At 37.5% G+C, this 20,017-nt stretch overlaps 2 protein-coding genes across 2 annotated transcripts in view; both read right to left on the bottom strand.

The window, feature by feature from the left end:
* igl (igloo) overlaps positions 1 to 20,017 on the bottom strand; it is a 40,607-nt gene that overhangs the window by 13,862 nt on the left and 6,728 nt on the right. The gene's annotated exons all lie outside the window — the stretch shown is intronic.
* Positions 9,151 to 9,957, bottom strand: LOC108072415 (uncharacterized). Its single transcript, XM_017163519.3, has one exon. It carries the CDS (start codon positions 9,875 to 9,877, stop codon positions 9,281 to 9,283), a length of 597 nt encoding a protein of 198 aa, XP_017019008.1. The 5' UTR covers positions 9,878 to 9,957; the 3' UTR covers positions 9,151 to 9,280.

Here is a 20,017-nt window from a genome sequence, read left to right as displayed (position 1 = left end):
GAAATAAAGTCTACTAGAACAAGAAATCAGCCAATAAATTCCTAGAAAAACTTAAGCCATTTGTAAAACCATCACAAAACATCTTCTAAAGCTTTATTTTCCTTCACTACCAAACCGGAAGTGTTCAGGTGTGCTTGGCTTCACCCCTCCATTAGCATAGTTCCGGTTTATTTTTACTCTAAAAAAAAGCACTCCACGCGTGCTTCCCTCTTTACTTAACTCTACCCAAAAAAAACTTGCCAGCGTGTGCAATATTTATTATTAAAATGCTACTCAAAATTCGCCAGCAACTTTCAGGGAAACAAAATTAAAACAGTCAGCACAAAAAGTTTTTTACTCAAAAAACTATGCTACAAAAAATGTATATGTATATGTACGTTTGGCTACCATTTCTCATTTTTCTGTTTGCCTCCCTTTTTCCAGATTCAATTTCCCCAACTAACCGACCGCAGAGACAGAAAGAGTTTTCGGCTGAAACTATGTGTGGCCTTCAAAAGTTGCATTTATTAATAAAGAAGAACCCACTGGGTCTGCCGTATCTCCCTCCTTTTGTGCAGGACAATTCCAGTAAAAACTTATTACGTCGATGACGCGGGGAGCAGCAACAAGCTACCGGGACCATAAAAACCCGAGTGGAGTGCAAGTACAAAGGGTTCGTTCGGGCCAAGAGTCTGGGTGTCCTCCCTCCGCCTGCAAAAGGCCAAAGTTCGGGTTGCTAACTGCCTTGGCTAGTAGCATGCCAAATGGCAATTTGCTGCCTGCCAGGCTCAACCGGTCAGAGGTCCAATAATTTCCAAGGCTTTTGATGCTCGACCACGTCGGGGTCATTGAGTTGAGCACTACTAATCGTGGATGGCAGGTAGAGACTACAGAGCGCATTTTACTTTAAGTTTATGATGGGTTTTATTTGGTAGAAAATGAAAAGGGAGGTTTTGAAAAAGGGTTAAAAAATATAAAGAGACTTTGAAATGGGTTGAAATTTTACTAGGGAGATTTGCTTTATATCTGTATGTGATAGCTATAAAAGATATAATAACCGTATATCTTAGTTTTAAATATGAAAAATCTATAAAATATTTTAGAAAAATTATTAATTTATATCCCTAAAGTCATTTCACTTGGGTTTTGATTAAAAGAATCCCATGTCTTTCCCTAAAATAAATCACTTTAAAAAGTTCTTAATTTATAACTCATTATCCTCTCCCTAACGCACGTGCACCTCATAAAAGCAATGCCTTGTTAGAATGATATTTGTATTTAATATTATTATTAAGGTTGTTTCCTGTTGGCAGGTTTAAGAATTAATTGCAGGCTGACATGCGAAAAATTAATTTTCACCTTCTATATATACAAACATCACATATAAATATACATATATATCGGTGAGCAGGCCATTAAAAAACTTAACGAAGCGTCGTGCTTACGAGGAAATCTTTTACTTTTTCCTGACTGCTTGGGCTCACCTTTCCCTTGCCATTTTCATTTTCACTTTCATTATTTTGCCGAGCAGCGCGCCTTTTCTGGGGTTTTTCTTTTGCTGTTTTTTTTTGTTTGCCGCTGCACTATGGGGAATTTTGCCATTTTCATGGTATTAATTAATAACTTTTAAACTAAGTAATATATTTCGAAACGGTTTTTTTTATTATAGTTATGGACTCCATAAGAAATGTTTTTTGGAAAAATGGGCGTGGTTCCGCCCTCGCTTGACGATTTTTGTATTTTTAATTTTTTTTTTAAGTGTATAAGGTGGATTTTTTTTTTAATTCAAACAATATATTTTATAGACATAATAAAAAAAAATACATTGTCTTCATTTTTAAGCTCTTAGTCAGATATTAAATAAAAAACGTCATTTTCATATTCATTTTATTCATAAAAGTGGTCCAGGCCTTCAAATTCGCCTATAACTTCGATTTGGCACTTGCATTAATTCAAAAAAATTTGCTTTTCCTTTTTAAAAAGGTAAAATGATTTGACACATTAATATTTATATGTAATTAACCTGAAAAATGGTTTTTTCTTGGTAAAATTTGCTCGAAAAGACCTACAAAAAAAATTAAATTACGCAGATTGTGCGGATTTGTGCACATTGAGACAAATTGCCTTTTATTTAGAATGAATGCCTCTACAACATATATCGGACGTACAGCAATACAAAGACATATATTTTTTATAGGTCTCTTCAAAGTGAAATATTTTTTCAAAAAAATTTCCTTAGAGGAACACTTAGAAAAATCGGAATATATCAGTAAGACACGCACAGATCAATGTATTAGTACACACGACACATAATAATTACCAGTACTATTGGTCTCCATCAAAACTTTAATCAAAAATTGGTTCTACTTTTAAGTTTTTCAATTTCAAAGTAACCGAATAAAAAATAGCTATTTTCCATCACGTCCATTTTGGCTACAACAGCCGACTTTAACAGTGGATAGGCTTAACAGTGCACTGTTAATTAACATTTCTGGTACTACATTTTATAGAGCCATATATTTTTAATATGTTTACATAAAAAAAACTCAAATATTTAAAGTTTGATAAAATGACTTAATACCACGGAAATGGCAAAATTCCCCATAGTGCGCTGATGCGTGAGCTATTGACTGCCATTGTTTGTTTGTTATTGCTGTAGTTGTGAAAAGTGTTTCGCTTCGTTATTGTTGCCTTTTGTTTTGTTTTGTGTCATTTTTTTTCTGTTATATTTATTGTCGTAATTTATACTTAAACTTGTGCCCGTTGCCAGGATTTCAGGCACACTTTTTGTGTTGCTTTATTGTTGGCATTTTTGTTTATGGGGCTGTCACCTTTTGTTTGTTCTTAAGTGAGATGGTTATTGTTATGGTTATGCAAGAGCATATTTTGTACGTGTGCGCATTTAAATGTCAGTTAAAATTAACAAAACTGTCAGCGTAGCGCTGAAAAGTACAGTCAGCATTTGAGTTTCATCTGACAGTTATGGCGGTTTTCGGGGAGGATAAATGTCAAAACGAGTTTGGTGGTTTTCAAGTGGAAAATTAGATAAATAATTTATGGTGGCAAAAATGGCACAATTGGGGGGGTTAAGTTATTTGATAATGTGAATGAATAGCATAATATTTTGCATATTTTTCAAATCAGGAGAACTATCTGACAGATGGACTGCCAACTTGTTTCAATCCTTTATTCAGAGTTGCCACAAAGGAAATGGTTGCTTCTTAATTATTATAACTTTTTCAGTATTTTTTAACAGCTTTTAAAATGATATTATAAACATTAAAGATCTTATTTTATATATAGTAAAAAGGCCTCATAACTCACAATCACATAGTAAAATGCTGTAAAAATTAATTTACTACATCTTTGTCTTCATGGCTAATATTTTCACAATTGTCCATTAATATTTTATTATTCATAAATGCTTCTAAGCCAGAAACATGCCAAGAATATTTATTACCCAACATACAAGTACTAAACCCATTTCACATTTTATATACACACATAATTCGTTAGACCATCCAGCTGCCCTCCAATCTCAATTGAGCTAATTCCGTTGTCAGTGTCACAGAATAAATGACACGAAGCCCTGGCTAAGTCAAATTAAGTATCATGTCATGTGTGTGTGTGTTTGTGTTTTTCTGGAGACCCCAAGGAGACCTTAGCCAAGTGGACCAGACATTTCACTTCCATTTGCCCCGTCAGCCGCAAAAGAAAAGCTTGACCAACCACTCAATTAGACAGGGGGGGTCGGAAAACAGAATTAAATTAACTGGTGGCTGCCCCAAAAGAGTCATAACAGGAGCGCAAAGCCCCTTAAATATAGTATAGGACACCACCCCACCTATATCTATACAGTATATAGTAGGGTATATGGTGTGTCTCTGCGTGTGTAGTCCAATGCAAACATGCAAATGTAAACATTGAGTGAAAAGGAGACGCTCGGTCTCGAGTGTCATTCTGCGGCATTTTGGTGCTTGTAGCTGCCGAGGAAATGGAAGAACAACAAGCTCATCAATAGACAACACTAACAACTCCCACAGCCAGTCGCTGGTCGGCTATAAAGCGACCAGCTTTAACGATGATCTGGAGAGTAAAAACCAGGCAGTGAGATTAAGACACGGAGAGAAAAAATGACAAAGTCATTAAGAATGATGGGAAAAGGATAGAACTTTTAAAGGGATGTATGTATTTATAATTTTCTTAAAAAGTATAGAAGTAATTATCTATTATTTGAGATTTTAAAACTGTTTTAAATCGGACTAAAAGTATGCAATAGTATTTTTTAATCCTTTAAATTCATTTCTTGAGACAATAAACTAACGTAAACTCAATCTAAATGTTACTAAATATTTATAAAAAGGAATATCAACATAAAATATTTAATTTTGTTTCTTTTTTTCCTTTTAAAAATATATAACACTGTTTTTATATCTCTTTACCCATTTCTCACAGGACTCCTAACAAATTACTACCAGCTAAAATAATCTTCTGCCTCTTGTTTAGTTGATTAGCTTACAAGGAGTAAGATTTTTCAAGAGCCCAACAAATATGAGCCCTGAAAATGGCCTGAAAATCCTTAAATTTTAGCAGCTGTTGAATTTGTATTTATACGTGTGTGTGTTTATTTTTTATTTTGTGGCTAAGAGTCAACAGTGAGGAAAAGCAGCTGAGCTGAAAAGCAGCTTAGCGAACTGTTTGTCACTCAGAAATGTTTGCAAAGTGACAACAGAGTTGTTTATTGGGGAGAGGAGGAAGCATTTCAGAATTGCCAATTTAAAAATAATCATGGTTAGAAGTGGTAGAGAATGTGCCAAATGTTGGACGATAAAGTGGCACATGTCTCATGGAGGAACAAGCTTATTTGAAATTTATTTGAATGCATCCTCCTCGCTCCCTTCCTCCTCTGCTATGCAGTTTGCCAAATTGATTTCATGCTCAAAACTCACTGTGCAAATTTGCATTTCAATGTTGTCGCAATTAAATATTAAAATCAATTAAAGCCCCCGAGCAGCAGCTCTCTTAGTTTTGGCCAGGTAACCGAGACTCGTCTGTCTGTGTTTACCCAAAAACAACAATTTTTACGGGGGCCCTAGAGGCGTTTCTTGTGAGTGTGTAATGAGAAAGTGCAGCCCCCGGCCAGGGTTTAATTATAAATGCGAACAGCAAAACAGCAAAAAACATTGAGATGTTGACACACATATAGTACACACGGATAAGAGATTAAAACCGACTCAGGCTTGAGATAATTGAGATGGAGATTAATTTTAATGGGGAATACGTTTCCGATTTATTGAGCATGAAATTGTGAGGGTTCCAGGAATCATGTGCAAATAAGGATAGAGATATTCAAAGCAATTGGATTGGATTTTAATTGGTTTTACTTTAAATCAAATATAGAAAGAATCCTTTTAGCTTTAAGGTCAAATTTATGATTTCTATAAAAGCCAAAGATTTATTTCAATTAATTTCAAGGAAATTCTATTTTTATATCAAGAATTTCCTCGACCTTTCGAATGATAAATGGTTCTGCAAATCAACAACAAAATACAAGCTTATTTCAAAGGGTTTTTGCCAACGTTTTCCAGGCCAAGTTCCTAGCTGAATTCCTTCCAATTAAAACGGGAATTCCCCTGGCTCCAATCGCAGTCATAAATCAAGGACCTCCGTTGCCTCTTCAGTAGGATATCCTTGCTCCAAACCACATATTTCATATTAACAAGGAATGCTGCACCCCAATAGTTTGTGTTGTAAAAGTCAAAACGTGGCCAGGAAGAACAACAAAAGGAATACTCCGAATTGCGATGACGTGGCTAGCAAGCAAGGAAAAACTCCCGGATAAAATATATATAGATATAATATATATGTATGCAAAAAGCAAGAATAGTGAGCGTCGAATTTGTAGCCCAAACAATTCCCAAAGCGGAAGGGCAAATAACAACAACGAGAGAAGTATGCGCAAAAAGGACTCGCTCGCGACCATTTGGCCTGAAGCTCTTGGGGCCGGTCCATGTCCTCGTCCTTCAGCCTCTCCATCCCCCACACTCCTCTTCCTCGCAATTTAAAAGCGGATAATAAAAACGGATTTACAGTTATGAGCACAAACATGCCGTAAAGCAAATAAATGCGAGAAGAAATCCAAGCGAAGGTGGTAAATTCTCGTATTTACAGAACCTTGGGCCACGGACCTTCCCCCCGCCCTTTGGTCATGGGGCTTCCCCTTAGCCGCCTTCACCCTGGACAAACACGACCAATCCAATTAAAGCGAAAGCAATTTCACGAAAAACCATTCCAGCCTTGAGGTCTCCGCTTCTCAAAAGCGAAAGATACATTTGATAGCGTCTAAGTAGAGCGCTCGGTTTAATTAGATACTCGAGAACTCATTCTCGAAAGGCTCTCGGGAACCGATTAACAAAGGCCAAAGGCACTGAAAGGCGTTTTGTCTCGCATTGTCTAGTGCTTGAAGGGCTCGTGGACAGTTGCATTGTCAGCGCAGTGCTGCGACGTGCCACAAAGGGTTCCGCCGTGAAGAAGGAGGCGTAGGTCCTCCCAGAATGACACACTTAATGCACTCGATTCCGAGGATGGGGGCATTTTCTACCATTCAATTGGATGGCCGATGAGAGACCTGGAGTGGTGTCCTCGCTCGCTAGGGGTAGTTCTAGGTATGGCATAGTTTGTGAGGAATGTACATATGTTTTTTACTTTTTGGAAATATTAAAAATATAAAAAAGCATTTAGAATTGGTTTGTGGTGGTGGTTTTTCCCAAGATGAGACGGTTTTTAAAATGTATTCCTCTAAAATATTACCTCGAAAAACTACTACAAATATTTATCACATTATTTAATAATTCCTAGGATATAAACCTAGTCCTTACATTATCCCTTTCCCACTTTCCCTTTCTGCTTGTAAATTTTTATTCGAGTTTTTCCGCCTTATCGAAAAATGGGGGCGTTCGGGACATTATCGTCGCTTGCATCTACGTCATTGCACATTAAAATTGCAAAAACTACGGCACAGTCGAGTGGCTCTTTGGCGTGTAGGTCCTTCAGGGCGGCGGCGGCGCACCAAAGCCAGTGACAGGACTCGTGCCATTACCAATACACACACACACACACTCATACAAAGCACGTAAGACTTTCAATCAGGGTGCATTGGAACGGAAATTCTGCGCTGCAGCGCAGAAAAGGAAGGAAATACATGCTCGACTGGCTGTCTGACGGAGGGAGGACTCCAACCCGTATCCATATCCCTGTATCGAGCATGTGACGGACTGTCCCAACTAACTGTATCAAATGGCACAACCCCCGAAGCTTATGCGGCGTCATCTGATCTTAGTTTCCTCTGGCCAAAAGTGGGAGAAATTGGGAGGGTTGGGGTGGTGACTTCTTGGCCATAACAAGGTTGCTGTCAGTCGGTTACTGTGGCAGCAACTCAAAGACTGAGAATGAGGCAACTTTGCCACTGACTTTGCATACTTTGAACTTTGCCAATACATTATATATATACTATATAGTATAGTGGCTGCTGTTTGTGTTGACTGGCGGCTCCAGTCAATGTTGTTAAAGAAAAAAAGTCAAAAGTCTTGACAGAGTGTCTTGCAAGAAATATAGAGAGTGCATGCCAAGATGGAGAACCTTCTAAGGATAATCTGGCCAAGGAAAGAGATTTATAAAAGAGCTGGGGAGAATATATATTTTGCTATAATGGTTGAAAGTGGACCAAAGTAGTTGGCTAATAATGGTGGTAGCTGCTTACTTAGGGGTTATGTGTAAAATGTTTAGGAATTTTCAAGGAAATGAAAATATATAAGCTTGACTTGGCAGGCTTTGGAAAATTCAGGAAAATTATAAACAGCCTGGCTAGAATTTCCCAAGAAATCTAAGAAGCTGCAAGGGCTTAGCACAACCTTCAGCCACCTTATCAAGTTAACAAAAATATCTTATAAAAAATTGACTTTGCCTAAATTTAGCCCAAAAATAATTGATGGAAATGACTGGTAAATAAATAAAACAAGCGGATAAAGGTTAGCAACTCCACCTGTCACTCACACCTACTTAATATACCCAAAAGCCGAGATACCGATACAGATACATTTCAAACTCTGAGATACCTTTTTCCCCTACAGCGCTTTCAATTTCCTGCCCCTGGAACCGAAGTGAATTAATGGAGCAACGCCGGGGAAAAGTCCCGGAATACAAATTCCATTTAATGACCGAAAATCCCTAACTGAAATAAATTTGATTTTATTGACTGCGAATCAGAAGGCAAGCCTTACCTCTGCCTCAGCCACGAATTTGAATTTTAGCCAGACAATGGAGCTGTGCCTGATTTAGGAAATTACATTTTCAGGCCTCATTGTTCGGGCGAAACAAATGAATTATGATGTGGCCGAGCAAGCAGAGTGATTTCCTTTACCCAACACCCAACTCCCACTCCCCCCTGAGAAAATCGAAACCCAAACACGTGCGTGCGCCTTGTCAACGGGGCGTATAAATCTTTTTCGGTAAGGGATCCCAGCCAGACCCATTGCCATTAAATATTTAGGCAATTTGTAGATCTATAACGATTTGCCCCTAATGTGGGCTATATTTATGAGCACGGCCTGAATAATTCACCTTGTTCGGATCGGACACACGGACACGGACACGCCGAGTGGGTCTCTTCGACATTGGGTAATTTATTAGCCACGTCTTTCCATATTTAATTGAACACGGTGTCGCAGCGTTAGACAAATGGCCAGCACACTGAGCCGGCCAACACCAGCTGGCGATGCGTGCCGTGAAAAGTGCGCCACTAAATTGCAGGCCATCGGGGGTTGCCGAGGCTTCCTGTCGTGGGTTTATTAATAGAAGAACCATTTGGGCAGCGTGGCTAAGTGATGGATTTTCGGTTCAGAATTAAAATAGACTCTGAACTTTGCCAAGGTTTTGTATATATACAGTTTATTTTTTGATATAGAATATCTAGAATATCTTTTATTTACCGCTGGCCTAGTTTAAAAGTTAAAGACCCTCAAAAGATACAAGGACTCAAAATGCCTTAACTTCTGGCTGTCTTCGGCCAGAGCTTCATTATAAAATATAAATGGATACATATTTCCAACTGAAAAGTGGAATAGTTACCAAAACAACGCCCTCAGGACTCCAGTTTAAAATATCAACAAAAACTCTTGCGTCAACGGTGGCGTATGCGTGATATGTGTCTGGCCAAAAAATTTGCCACACACAAACACAAAAATTAGCCCCGGGAAGTTATATTTTCAAAAATACAGAACAATAAACAGCTTTTAAAACAACATCAGTTGAGGAAGATCTGACTCAGTCGGTCGCCGAAATTGAGGTTCGATATACGTACGATGTTCCTTTCCACCTCGAGGCCAAATAGTTTTACATAGGCGCGAAGGCAGACCGAGGACATGTTGGCCATGATGAGGATCTTGAAGAGCAGGGCAAAGGTAAACTGGGCGAATCTGTTCCAGCTGGCGTCTCTCGGTTGCCCCATCAATTGGGACACTGTCACAAAGGTGGTGAATAGCCAGCGGACCAGAAAGGCAAAAACGTATGGGGTGCATAAGACTATTTTTTCCAAGCGCTTCTCGTTTCTAACCCGCACACCCCCCACAGGCTGGGAGGACACGTATATGCTCACCAGCACTGAGACTATCATGGCCCAGGTCAACATTTCTGCGCCCGAGACATTGGCCAGCTCGTCCCAGTAGATCAGTTCGTCCGGCAGACGTTTATTCCAGATCAGCCCTTCCTCCCACCTCTCATTAATGACGATCATTATGGAGGCTCCGTGCATCATTATCCACAAATAAAGGACGCTCCAGGCGCACCTTAAGATCGTCATTATGGGCTTAGAGAATATTTGGTTTATATATTGCCCAGGCATTTTATTTTTATAGAATTTAATCGAACAGGACACTTAATTTGAGCCACAAACGAACTGAAACAAGAGTTGATACCGACTCAGATGTTGACAGTTTTGTCATGGATTATTAAGTTCCAAAAAATTCAATTTGACTTGTTAATACCAAAAACTATGACCAACTTCCACCTAAATGTTAAGAACTTTTTACTCCACCAACTTTCTGATTTAATTTCCCCAACAATCCTTGTTTTCCAATAGTTCAGTTACCCCTAAAATCTCCCAAACTCAACCCCTAACTATTTCCCTCAACACAAATCGGTTGGTTAACTCTAATTAAACACTCTATCATCAGAGAGGGCCGCAACTATGCTCAAACTCTCGAGTGTAAGTCAAATTTATGCGTTGCAAAGCCCCAAGGGTTTGGCTTTTGAGCCCAACTAACCATTAAAGATGCAAAGTCAACATAGCCCAGAGTAGAGCAGGGCTCGACGAGACCAAGACCGAAAAGTTTGCGTTTTCCGAGGGGAGGGAACACGCGGCGTATGAGCAACGCAGGGCAAGTCGGCGAGGCGACAATTTAACGCGCTGATTGACGAGCAAACACGAAGGGCTGAAAGCGGTCGAGTTGGCCAGGAAAATAAGTGTTTGCCAATGGCATTAATTATGTGGCCAGAGGGAGGCAGGTGGCCATAACATGTCACGAGAGTTGGACTAGTTTTGCATTATAATTTGACGAGTTGTGGCCTGGCCAGGCAATTGATTTGAAAATAACAGAGTGTGTGTGTGTATATACTATATAGTTTGTAAACCACAGACATGAGAATGACAAAGGTGTGCCGCAAAATGCCAGAGTATATCTGAAATTGAATTACCACCCAGCTGAATGCGCAAAACACAAAAGTCAAAGTCAGTGTCAACAGACGAGGAAACACGTTTCCAATTTGTTGGGGGAGCCAGTATATCTGCATGAAGGGCTCCTTGACATCTGTATAAACAGGGTACCAAGGGGGGTGTACACACACACACACGCACACTCAACATTCAGTATGAAATATTCTACTGCCAGGACATTCATGTGTCGCCCATTTTCCTCTCTCTCTTTCTGTGTGTATTGTTGTTATGCGCCTGAATGATTTCTTTTGTGAAATTGATAACTCTCTGCGTGTGTGTGTGAGGATGTCCTGCATGCGAGATTGTTTAAAATGCCTCGGAGAACCCACAGCCAACCCATCAGGCCCCAAGCCTCGAGGATTATAACAAATTAAAGTTGCCAAACACAAAACTGGGGCTGGAAACTGGAGACTGGAGACTGGGGGTTTATATACATTCTCTTTCTTTTTTTTTTTTGTGTATTGTCATTGCAAAAATATTGAGCAGTCATGTGGCAAGATAAAACATTGTTTTAAAAGTACACACTTCAGCATATATTCTCAGACAATAATGATGAGGATAACATGTCTTTCGGGCAACTCGAGCTTGAAGGAAACTCATTAATTTCGATAATAAAAATTAACTGGGAAGATGATGAGGGAGTTCCGCTTTGGGCGGAACATAAAATTGCCAAGATATTAATGGTTTTAGCTGGGAAAATGATAAACAAAGGGAGTTTGTATATAAAATTATATATAAAAGATAATACCAAGTGCAGTCTTGGCAGTTTTTGTATTAAACTATAGTTTTGTGTTGTATTTAGTATAAAATATAAGCTGTTTAAGGAGTAAATATAGTCTTCACTTTCCTATATCTTCTTTATTTATTTCCTATAATTTTCCTTATTTAACCTTAAAAGATATTACCAATAATATCCTTAAATCTTTTTTATGTCTTCTTAAACCCCATAAATCATAAGAACCACAAATAATGGTTATTTCTTTTTAAAAAAAAACCCACTTTAATAACCTTTTCTTGTCTGAAAAATATACCTATATTTTTTTCAAGATATTTTCCCGCTCGTGTGCCTTGCCATCCATCACATTTGTTTAATTTTATTTCCAAATAAGATTTACAAAAAAAGAAAAACTCTGTCGTGTTTGCATTTGCATAACGCCTCCCGTTTCATTTCGTTTTCGTTTATTTATTTTTTCAAATTATGCGCTAAGCTGGACTTGCCAATGATTGATTGGGTAAAAAGAGGCGGCACGGCATTAGCCATATATATCCTTGACAAGGCTCTGAAGCTCACGTAAAGCAAGTCATAAAAATATTTCACCGAATAATAAAAAGTAAAACAGAGAACGAAGAATAACAAAGCGTTGTAGGTCATGTGTCATCCGCAGAGTCCCAAGTTCCGCCTCTCGTGTTGCATGTGGCATGTTTGTTTGCACTCCGCCGGAAAAGCCATATAGTACGGCACATAGCCCAGGGTGTGACAAACTTTAGCCCGGGACAATTTCTGTGCCGCGGCTGAAATTGAATATTTAATTCTTGCTTTTGTCGCGCTTTGAAACAAATTCTTTTTCGGGGCACAAAGTAGAAGGCATTAATGAAATTCCTTAGCCGCCAAAACTTTGGACAGCTGATGCACGGAGGAGAGGGAAAGAGCAGATGAGCCCCCAGGATATGATGGCTTCGGTGGGGGGCAAGTATTTCGGATAACTTTGGCTTAGTTTGACACAAAAAAAAATGTATATATATTTAAATATAAATATATATCTATGTACAGCAAGGAATTTGGAAGCTTTGGAATTTGTATTCTGTGTCAAATAATATGATATTAAAATGTTGCTGGAATTTATCTAAGCGGCTTGTTAGCTTTGTGAGACATTTTTGGGAAATATTTCTATTAAGGATTTTTTTAGAGATGAATTTAAAGGATAATATAAAAATCGAATTAAAACTATAATAATATTATTCTTAGCTTTAGTATTTACTTTTCTTATTTCTGTAATATTTTTTCAATTCTAGTTTATTATTCTTACAAAATAGAATATATAAAGTATACCCTTGCTGTTTGCCATAGGATCTGTCATTCAATCAAAAATCGATCATAACTAAGCCAAAAAAGCATCAAATTCAATTCGAAAAGCTTTACTGTGTTAGTTCTTTCCAGATAACCAAATCTGCATACTAAATTTCACATTTTAATATATTACAATTTTTGCTAATTTATTCTGTGACAATTAAACCATTAAGACCTCAAAAATACAAAAAAAAATTTGGAAAAATGTTTTCCCTCTAAACATGTTTAGATCGACTCCGCTTTTTGTGCTGATCAAGAATATATATGACTTATAGGGTCGGAAATACCTCCTTCACTATCTAACACACTTTTGACTAAAATGATCTTGCCCTGAAAGGGTATAAAAATATATAAATACAGTTTAAAGTTTTCTTGAAGTTACAATATAATTTCATAAAAAAATTTGTTAAGTCATAATTTTATTCCTTAATTTTAGTGTTTCATTAGAAGACAAATTAGTTCTCATTACCATACCCTATATTTTTAATAAAATTTTCCCCCTTTGACTCTTATTTAAGCAAACATTTCGGGTTAATGATCCCCTATATATGTATTTAAAAAAACAACAAAAAATTGTGCTTTCCCTGTTAATCCCCCACCATTTGCTTCCGCTTATCCTGATCCCTTCTGGCGTCTACTTTAATGCCACTTAATTAAATTGGACGCTCCGCTAAAAGAGCTCTGAGCTCAGCTGGCAAAAAAAAAAAAAAAAAAAATGGGACTACAAAAAAAAGAAAAATTCACCCAACAACATCATCACTAAATCATTAAGAACTCACCGACAAAAAAACCAGCGAAAAATATATGACAAAGCGAATCAGGTCACAGGAAAAAAAAAGAAATAAAATCGGAAGAAATATTTCATTTCAGGACATTCGAGGAAACCCATAATTACCATCGTATGCCGATGTACGTAATAATAAAATCAAATATGCCAAGTTTGGGCGTCAATTTTAAGCTGATTAGATGCAAATAGCTGTGATAAAGATAAAAATACCAAATCAATATCAAACTAAGTCGTTCTCCGCCGCTGATGACACTTCAAAACCAACTACACGGAGGAGGAAAAAAATTGCAGAGCCCAGCACAGGCAGATTTTATGTTATTATACCCTTGCAGGGTATTATAATTTCAGTCAGAAGTTTGCAACGCAGTGAAGGAGACGTTTCCGACCCTATAAAGTATATATATTCTTGATCAGCATCAACAGCCGAGTCGATCTAGCCATGTCCGTCTGTCCGTCTGTCCGTCTGTCCGTCTGTCCGTCTGTCCGTCTGTCTGTCTGTCTGTTTCTACGCAAACTAGTCCCTCAGTTTAAAAGCTATCTGAATGAAACTTTGCATATAGTCTTCTATATGCTCTCACTGCTATATATGTCGGAACGGGCCGGATCGGACGACTATATCATATAGCTGCCATACAAATGTTCGATAAATTTTTAGAAAAAAAATTATAACTTAGCTGTTTTTCAACATATGTGCACTATTTTTTACATATGACCCTTTTTTTATTATTTTTGAATTTTGGTAAAAATTTTATGAAAATCGGACGACTATATCATATAGCTGCCATAGGAACGATCAGGAAATTAATAGAAAAAAAATTATAACTTCGTTGTTTTTCAAACTATTTTTATCTACTCTGAGATATAAGCTTATTTTATTAGTTCAGAATTTTTGTATAAATTTTATGAAAATCGGACAACTATATCATATAGCTGCCATATAAACCGATCGGTAGGTATAGGGAAAATGTAAAACTGGGAATGTAAAACTGTAACTGTCAAACTCTCAACATAGTAAGTATAGGTAAAATGCAATGAAATAATATCTGCAAGGGTATACAAACTTCGGCGTGCCGAAGTTAGCTTCCTTTCTTGTTTTTATGTTAAAAATAGGGGTCTTAGGGGGCACTCTCGGTGTGAGAGGAAGGAAGCACACACAAAAGTTTTATTTATTCATGGGCACGGACGGACCGAGTGGTGTGCGTCACCAGGAAGCAATCAGAACTGAGATGTTACTTAACTAAGGGAACCGAAGGATATTATTTTACTAGCGCAAGGTGTCCTGTGAGATGTAAAATCAACAGCAGAAGAAGGTTCTTCACTAGGAAAATTATTTAAAAAATAATAACTACAAACTTTAATGATCTAGAAATATATTTTCCATATTTTATATTCTTTAAAGTAATAGTTATAATAAATACCTTAGCTCCTCTTCTAAAAACTCTCAACACAGAGGACCAACCGTTAGTTTGCCTCACACTCTATTAATATTTAAATTCGCGCGCACTTTCCCTTTTCTCTCTCTGTGAAAGGGACACTGAAAAGGACTTCCGACTGGCTTTCTTTAGGGGCAACCTATCGAACCGAACGCTCCGCTTGATTTGTGAAACTGGCCTCGTTTGGCCCCGTGGGTTTGGTTAAAAACGTGCTTCTTCTGGCCCTGTTAACCGTTCGGCTTTTAGCCGAACCTCGGCATCCCGATGTTGTTGCTTGTTCTTTGGGCCTCTGTTAAGCGGGCAACAAGAAAAAAGAAAATGTAGGTCTCATCGTGGCGGGAAATGAGTGGGAAATTAATCGCCAACACCTTGAGTGAAGTTCACAGAGCTTTTAGCTTTCTAGCCAAGCTTTTGCCATAATTTCCCTGTATTTTCTTCCTTGTAAGTTAAATTTTTGTTTTGTTTTAAATACCTGTTGGCGTTGCAAATAATCTCTGTTGTTTGGTAAATTGTAAAATGCCAATAGTTACCTGAAAATAAATTAAAATTAAAGTCAAATCAGTCAACATAACGGAGGAAATTCAACAGAAACACACAAAGATATGACAAGTAACGGTCAACTCGCTAATAAAGGGATTTTAGGGATGCTTATATAGGGAAATTATGGTTAGTTATGAAAGGAAATTTATAGCTTGAGCTTTAAGAAAAGCTTATTGGTTGGTTAGGAAAAGTGTTGCCAGCTAAAAATGTTACATTTGAAGTTTTAGAAAATCGTTTAGCTTAGAGAGAAGAGAAAACATGCCAATTAAAGTTTATGTTAATATATTACGAGTTAATATATAACGAGTTTGTTAGGAAAAATCTAGGGAAAAACATTGTAAAAACGTGCAGTTATTTATAGCCAACTTTTGCCTATTTCTCGACTAAACTTTTAGGGTTAGTATTAACACCAACAGTTGCATTAACAATAACAACATCAACAACAACGACAACAACAGCGATATATATAGTATCTCTAGCTAAAAACATATATCTGGTATATCCGCCAGTTGCCTGGGCTTTACAGAAACCCAGGCGAAAAGGCCATCTAGGATATATCTTTTGGTTAATCACACACCGGTTGAGGGCTTTGTTGTTGGCTAAAACGAATTGACATCGAATTTAAAGTCGAGATCCAAGTTTTTCAATGGATTTCGACGGATCTTTTTGCTGCCATGATGATGATGGTGATGTGGTATGTGTATCTCCACCTCCGGTTCTTCATCATATTTCGTTTATTTTTTTTTTTTTTGGGATCAATTATCAAAAATGTGTGTTGTGTGTACAGAGATAAATACAGAAGAAAAACCATTAATATATATGGATTATATATAATAATAATTATGAAAAATGATGCAATCAGAGGTAAAGGATAATGAAATGGTTGAATTAAATGTGTGTGTTCCAGAAGCAAGAGAGTCGACAGCAGTTGCACATTCACAGTTCACATGGACAAGACACACGCAATCGTAAATGTATCATAAATGAAAACGCTGCGTATACGCAATATTTGTTTATACAAGTCAATTTCACCGCAACACGCACACCGCCACCACCAGCACCCTCTCTGCTTGACGTCCTTAGGCACTTCAAGTGCCCTTTGTCACTGAACTTCTCTCTTTCCTCTTACCCCCATATTAACGCCCCGGCAATATCATAAATTTTCAGCTAATTTCCTGCACACACAACTTTTTAATCATATAAATAGCCATAAAGAGTGCTGGAATAGCAAAAAGTTTTTCTTTATTTAAGAAAAGCGAAACTTGTTTCCCCGAAATGAAATTCGAGGCACTACAATGTGTCTAGGATTGTCTTTGTATTTGTATATATCCCTATTCCTGTGCCTGTGAAGTGCCATTTCCGGCCAAAGTTATGGCATAAAAAATATTGCCAAGTGGAGTTGGCCAAAGTTGAACTTGGCTTAAGTACGTTTTCAGAGTACGCAATAAAGTTTGAATACCTGTGAAGAGATAAAGGCTTTTGATAAGAGACCTTTGTCTCATTGAAATGTATTATTTTCTTTATTAAAAAATTCATAAGCTTGGTCTGGCAACTCTTTAGTTGTCAGGGGAGATTATAGTTTGGAAATATAGTTCTTGGGATATAAAAGTTGAAAGTTCAAGGGTTCTAACAGCTTTTAAATTCCCCAAAAATTAATTTAAAATCTAATAAATAAAATTCCTATACTATTTAAAGGTTCAAACCAAAACAGTTTAGGCCACAAATAGGTTAACACAAACTTTTCCGTTTAGTTGCCATTCAATCCCCGAAAATAAGTTTTGTTGGCTGAAATCTGAACGTCAGTACCCCCGTCGCAGGCAGCCAATAAATTTCGAAACAATATCGATTATGTGTATATAAATTATATACTCGTTCCCAACGAACTGGGAGCAGCAGCACCAACAGCAGCATTTCGCCCTGTGGCCAGACTTGAGAAATTCATTATGGAATTAGCTTGGCTCCAGCAGTTTTCATTTCCCTGTGCAAGCCGCCGGGCCTGAAACATAAAAGCATTATGAGCCAGGCTGGCAAATGACAAGGCACTAACACCAGCACACACACCATGTCCTGGCACACACACACACACATTGGGGGGCACTCTGACAGGACTAAGTAAAGTCTACTCAAAGTTAGACATCGCACAGACGGCTGCCTGCCTCAACTTGTTTCCCTAAACTTTTAATCAGGGAAACTTGCCTCCTTCTTTTCGTTTTTTCTTTTTTTTGGAGTAGCGCAATTATTCCCAAATTTGCCGAGCAACAAAAACATAATCAACTTAATTGTATAAAGAAGGCTAGGCACAAAAATAAGGAAAAGAGCCATCAGACACGATATCTTTTTAGAATAAAGAAAGAAAAAAGAGAAGACTATGAAATACCCTGAAAAAAGACTAAAGAAAATATAAAAGAAAATTATTTAGTACCCAGAATGGAAAGAAATTAGAAGAATCCGGTTTGAAGGATCATTTATAATGGGGGGAACGCAAGATAAATAATACGAGGTAGTCAAGAGGAATTATTACAAAAAGAAACCTTAAATTACTTTAAACTCATCTTCAAACTCATTTCCGAACTGAAAATCTTCCCTAATCCTGGCCCAAATATACCTTCACTTATCAGCTCATCAAGCTTTTCATGGAGATTACAACGTCCTTTTGGCTTCCAATCGGATTTTGCATCAATTTGTGAATATTCAACCGTGCAAAAGTAGACCCAACTTATGGACCGGCGCCCACGCCGAAAAGGCTTACGAGGAATTTGGCGAGATAGGGTGAATTGGCGGCGCCAAGTTTATTGTCCTGGCATGGTGATGGTGGTGGTATTGGTGTTGTATGCTCGATTGCTACTTTATGCTTTACTGCCCTCAACATACAATGTTACCCACTGCTGCTGTTGTTGTTGCTGCTGGTAATACAATCAATTTCCGCTTTGTTTGTCAAGGAAACTCGGCTGCGAAGGAACGTGAACGTGAAAGTGGCTTTGACTTATTTTCCGCGCTTTTCGCGGCGGAAGCAACACGGCCCTCAGCTGTCGATACTGTTCAAACATGACGTATACGTAATATACACCCAAAAAGTACGAGCACAGTTTTTTAATTAAATTTGCCATTATCCGTATAATATATATCTATGTATTATAGGATATATGTACATGTACGTAATAACCATTATCGTGTTTGAGGATAACAATGGATGGCACTTCATTAGTCGCCGGTTTGGCTGCCCGGGGCCATTTCGTCGGATCGAAGGGGATGGAATTTCGAATTTTGTGAACAATAATGGTTGTGGTAGTCAGGGGTCCTGTCTGGCATTGGCTTTGTGCAATTAGCCCTTATGTTGTGTGCTCTTGATTAGTAGAGACACAGACACAAGCACACACTCAGCCCGAAAACTAGAGCAGACACAGAAATATTTCTGGTTCAGTAAGCGTGCTTGAAACTACTTCTTTTTTGGGTTGAACAACTTTGAGGGGTTTTATAAATAACAAATAACAGCCTATTTCCGGTATCCTTGGCCCAATTAGGAAATTTCATAAATAGGAAATGGGGGAAAATGAGACATTATCGTTAGATTATATTTCTTTCCTGGATTTTCGATGAGTCAAGCTAACTAATGACATACTATAAATTTAGCTTTAAACATTTCTGATTCCAGGCCATAAAACACGATAACAAATAATCGTTTCCAATTATTCACAGCTAGCCAAAAGCAATTCTTTCCTTCTTCTATTTTCTCTCTTTTTGGTTTATTCACAAGCTCTGATTTGCCTCTAATATATGTATCACTAGCAGCAAATACAAATTATATGCGCATACATTTACGGGCCCGTGACAAAAGCCAGGACAATGGTAGAACCTTGTGTCAAACTCCACCGATAAGCATCATAAATAATGTGGGCATATCAATTGCTACATAATAAATTCATAAGCCAGTCCACAAAAGTCGGAGTAAGCAAATTCTGCTTAGGCAGTTGTACTTTCTGAGAGAAATTGAAATCGCTGAGGGGTTGGTATAAAAAATAGAGAAGAAACACCCTCCAGGAAATAGAGAAAAGAAAAAAAAGTGGTCAGGGATTTCGTTTTTTGCATATAAAAAATGAGTATAATATTTTTTGAGATGTCAAGAATTATCTAAGATGAAAAGGTGATATTTAAAGAGTAGGAAATGTTAGAAAAGAAAATCTAAGAAAATCATTAAACATCATTTAAGGGAAATATGTATTATCTTTTCTTTACAACGTTTTTTAATAATTATAATAATATTTTACAATCAACCTAAATACCAACAAGAAAGGAAACTAACTTCGGGAAGCCGAAATTTGTATACCCTTGCTGTTTGCCATAGGATCTGTCATCTAATCAAAAACCGATAACTAAGCCAAAAAAGCATCAAATTCAATTCGGAAAGTTTTTCTGTGCTAGTTTTTTCCAGATAAACAAATCTG

Source organism: Drosophila kikkawai, chromosome 2R, assembly GCF_030179895.1.
Source record: "Drosophila kikkawai strain 14028-0561.14 chromosome 2R, DkikHiC1v2, whole genome shotgun sequence".
NCBI lineage: Eukaryota > Metazoa > Arthropoda > Insecta > Diptera > Drosophilidae > Drosophila > Drosophila kikkawai.
This window is presented reverse-complemented; position numbering and strand designations above follow the sequence as displayed.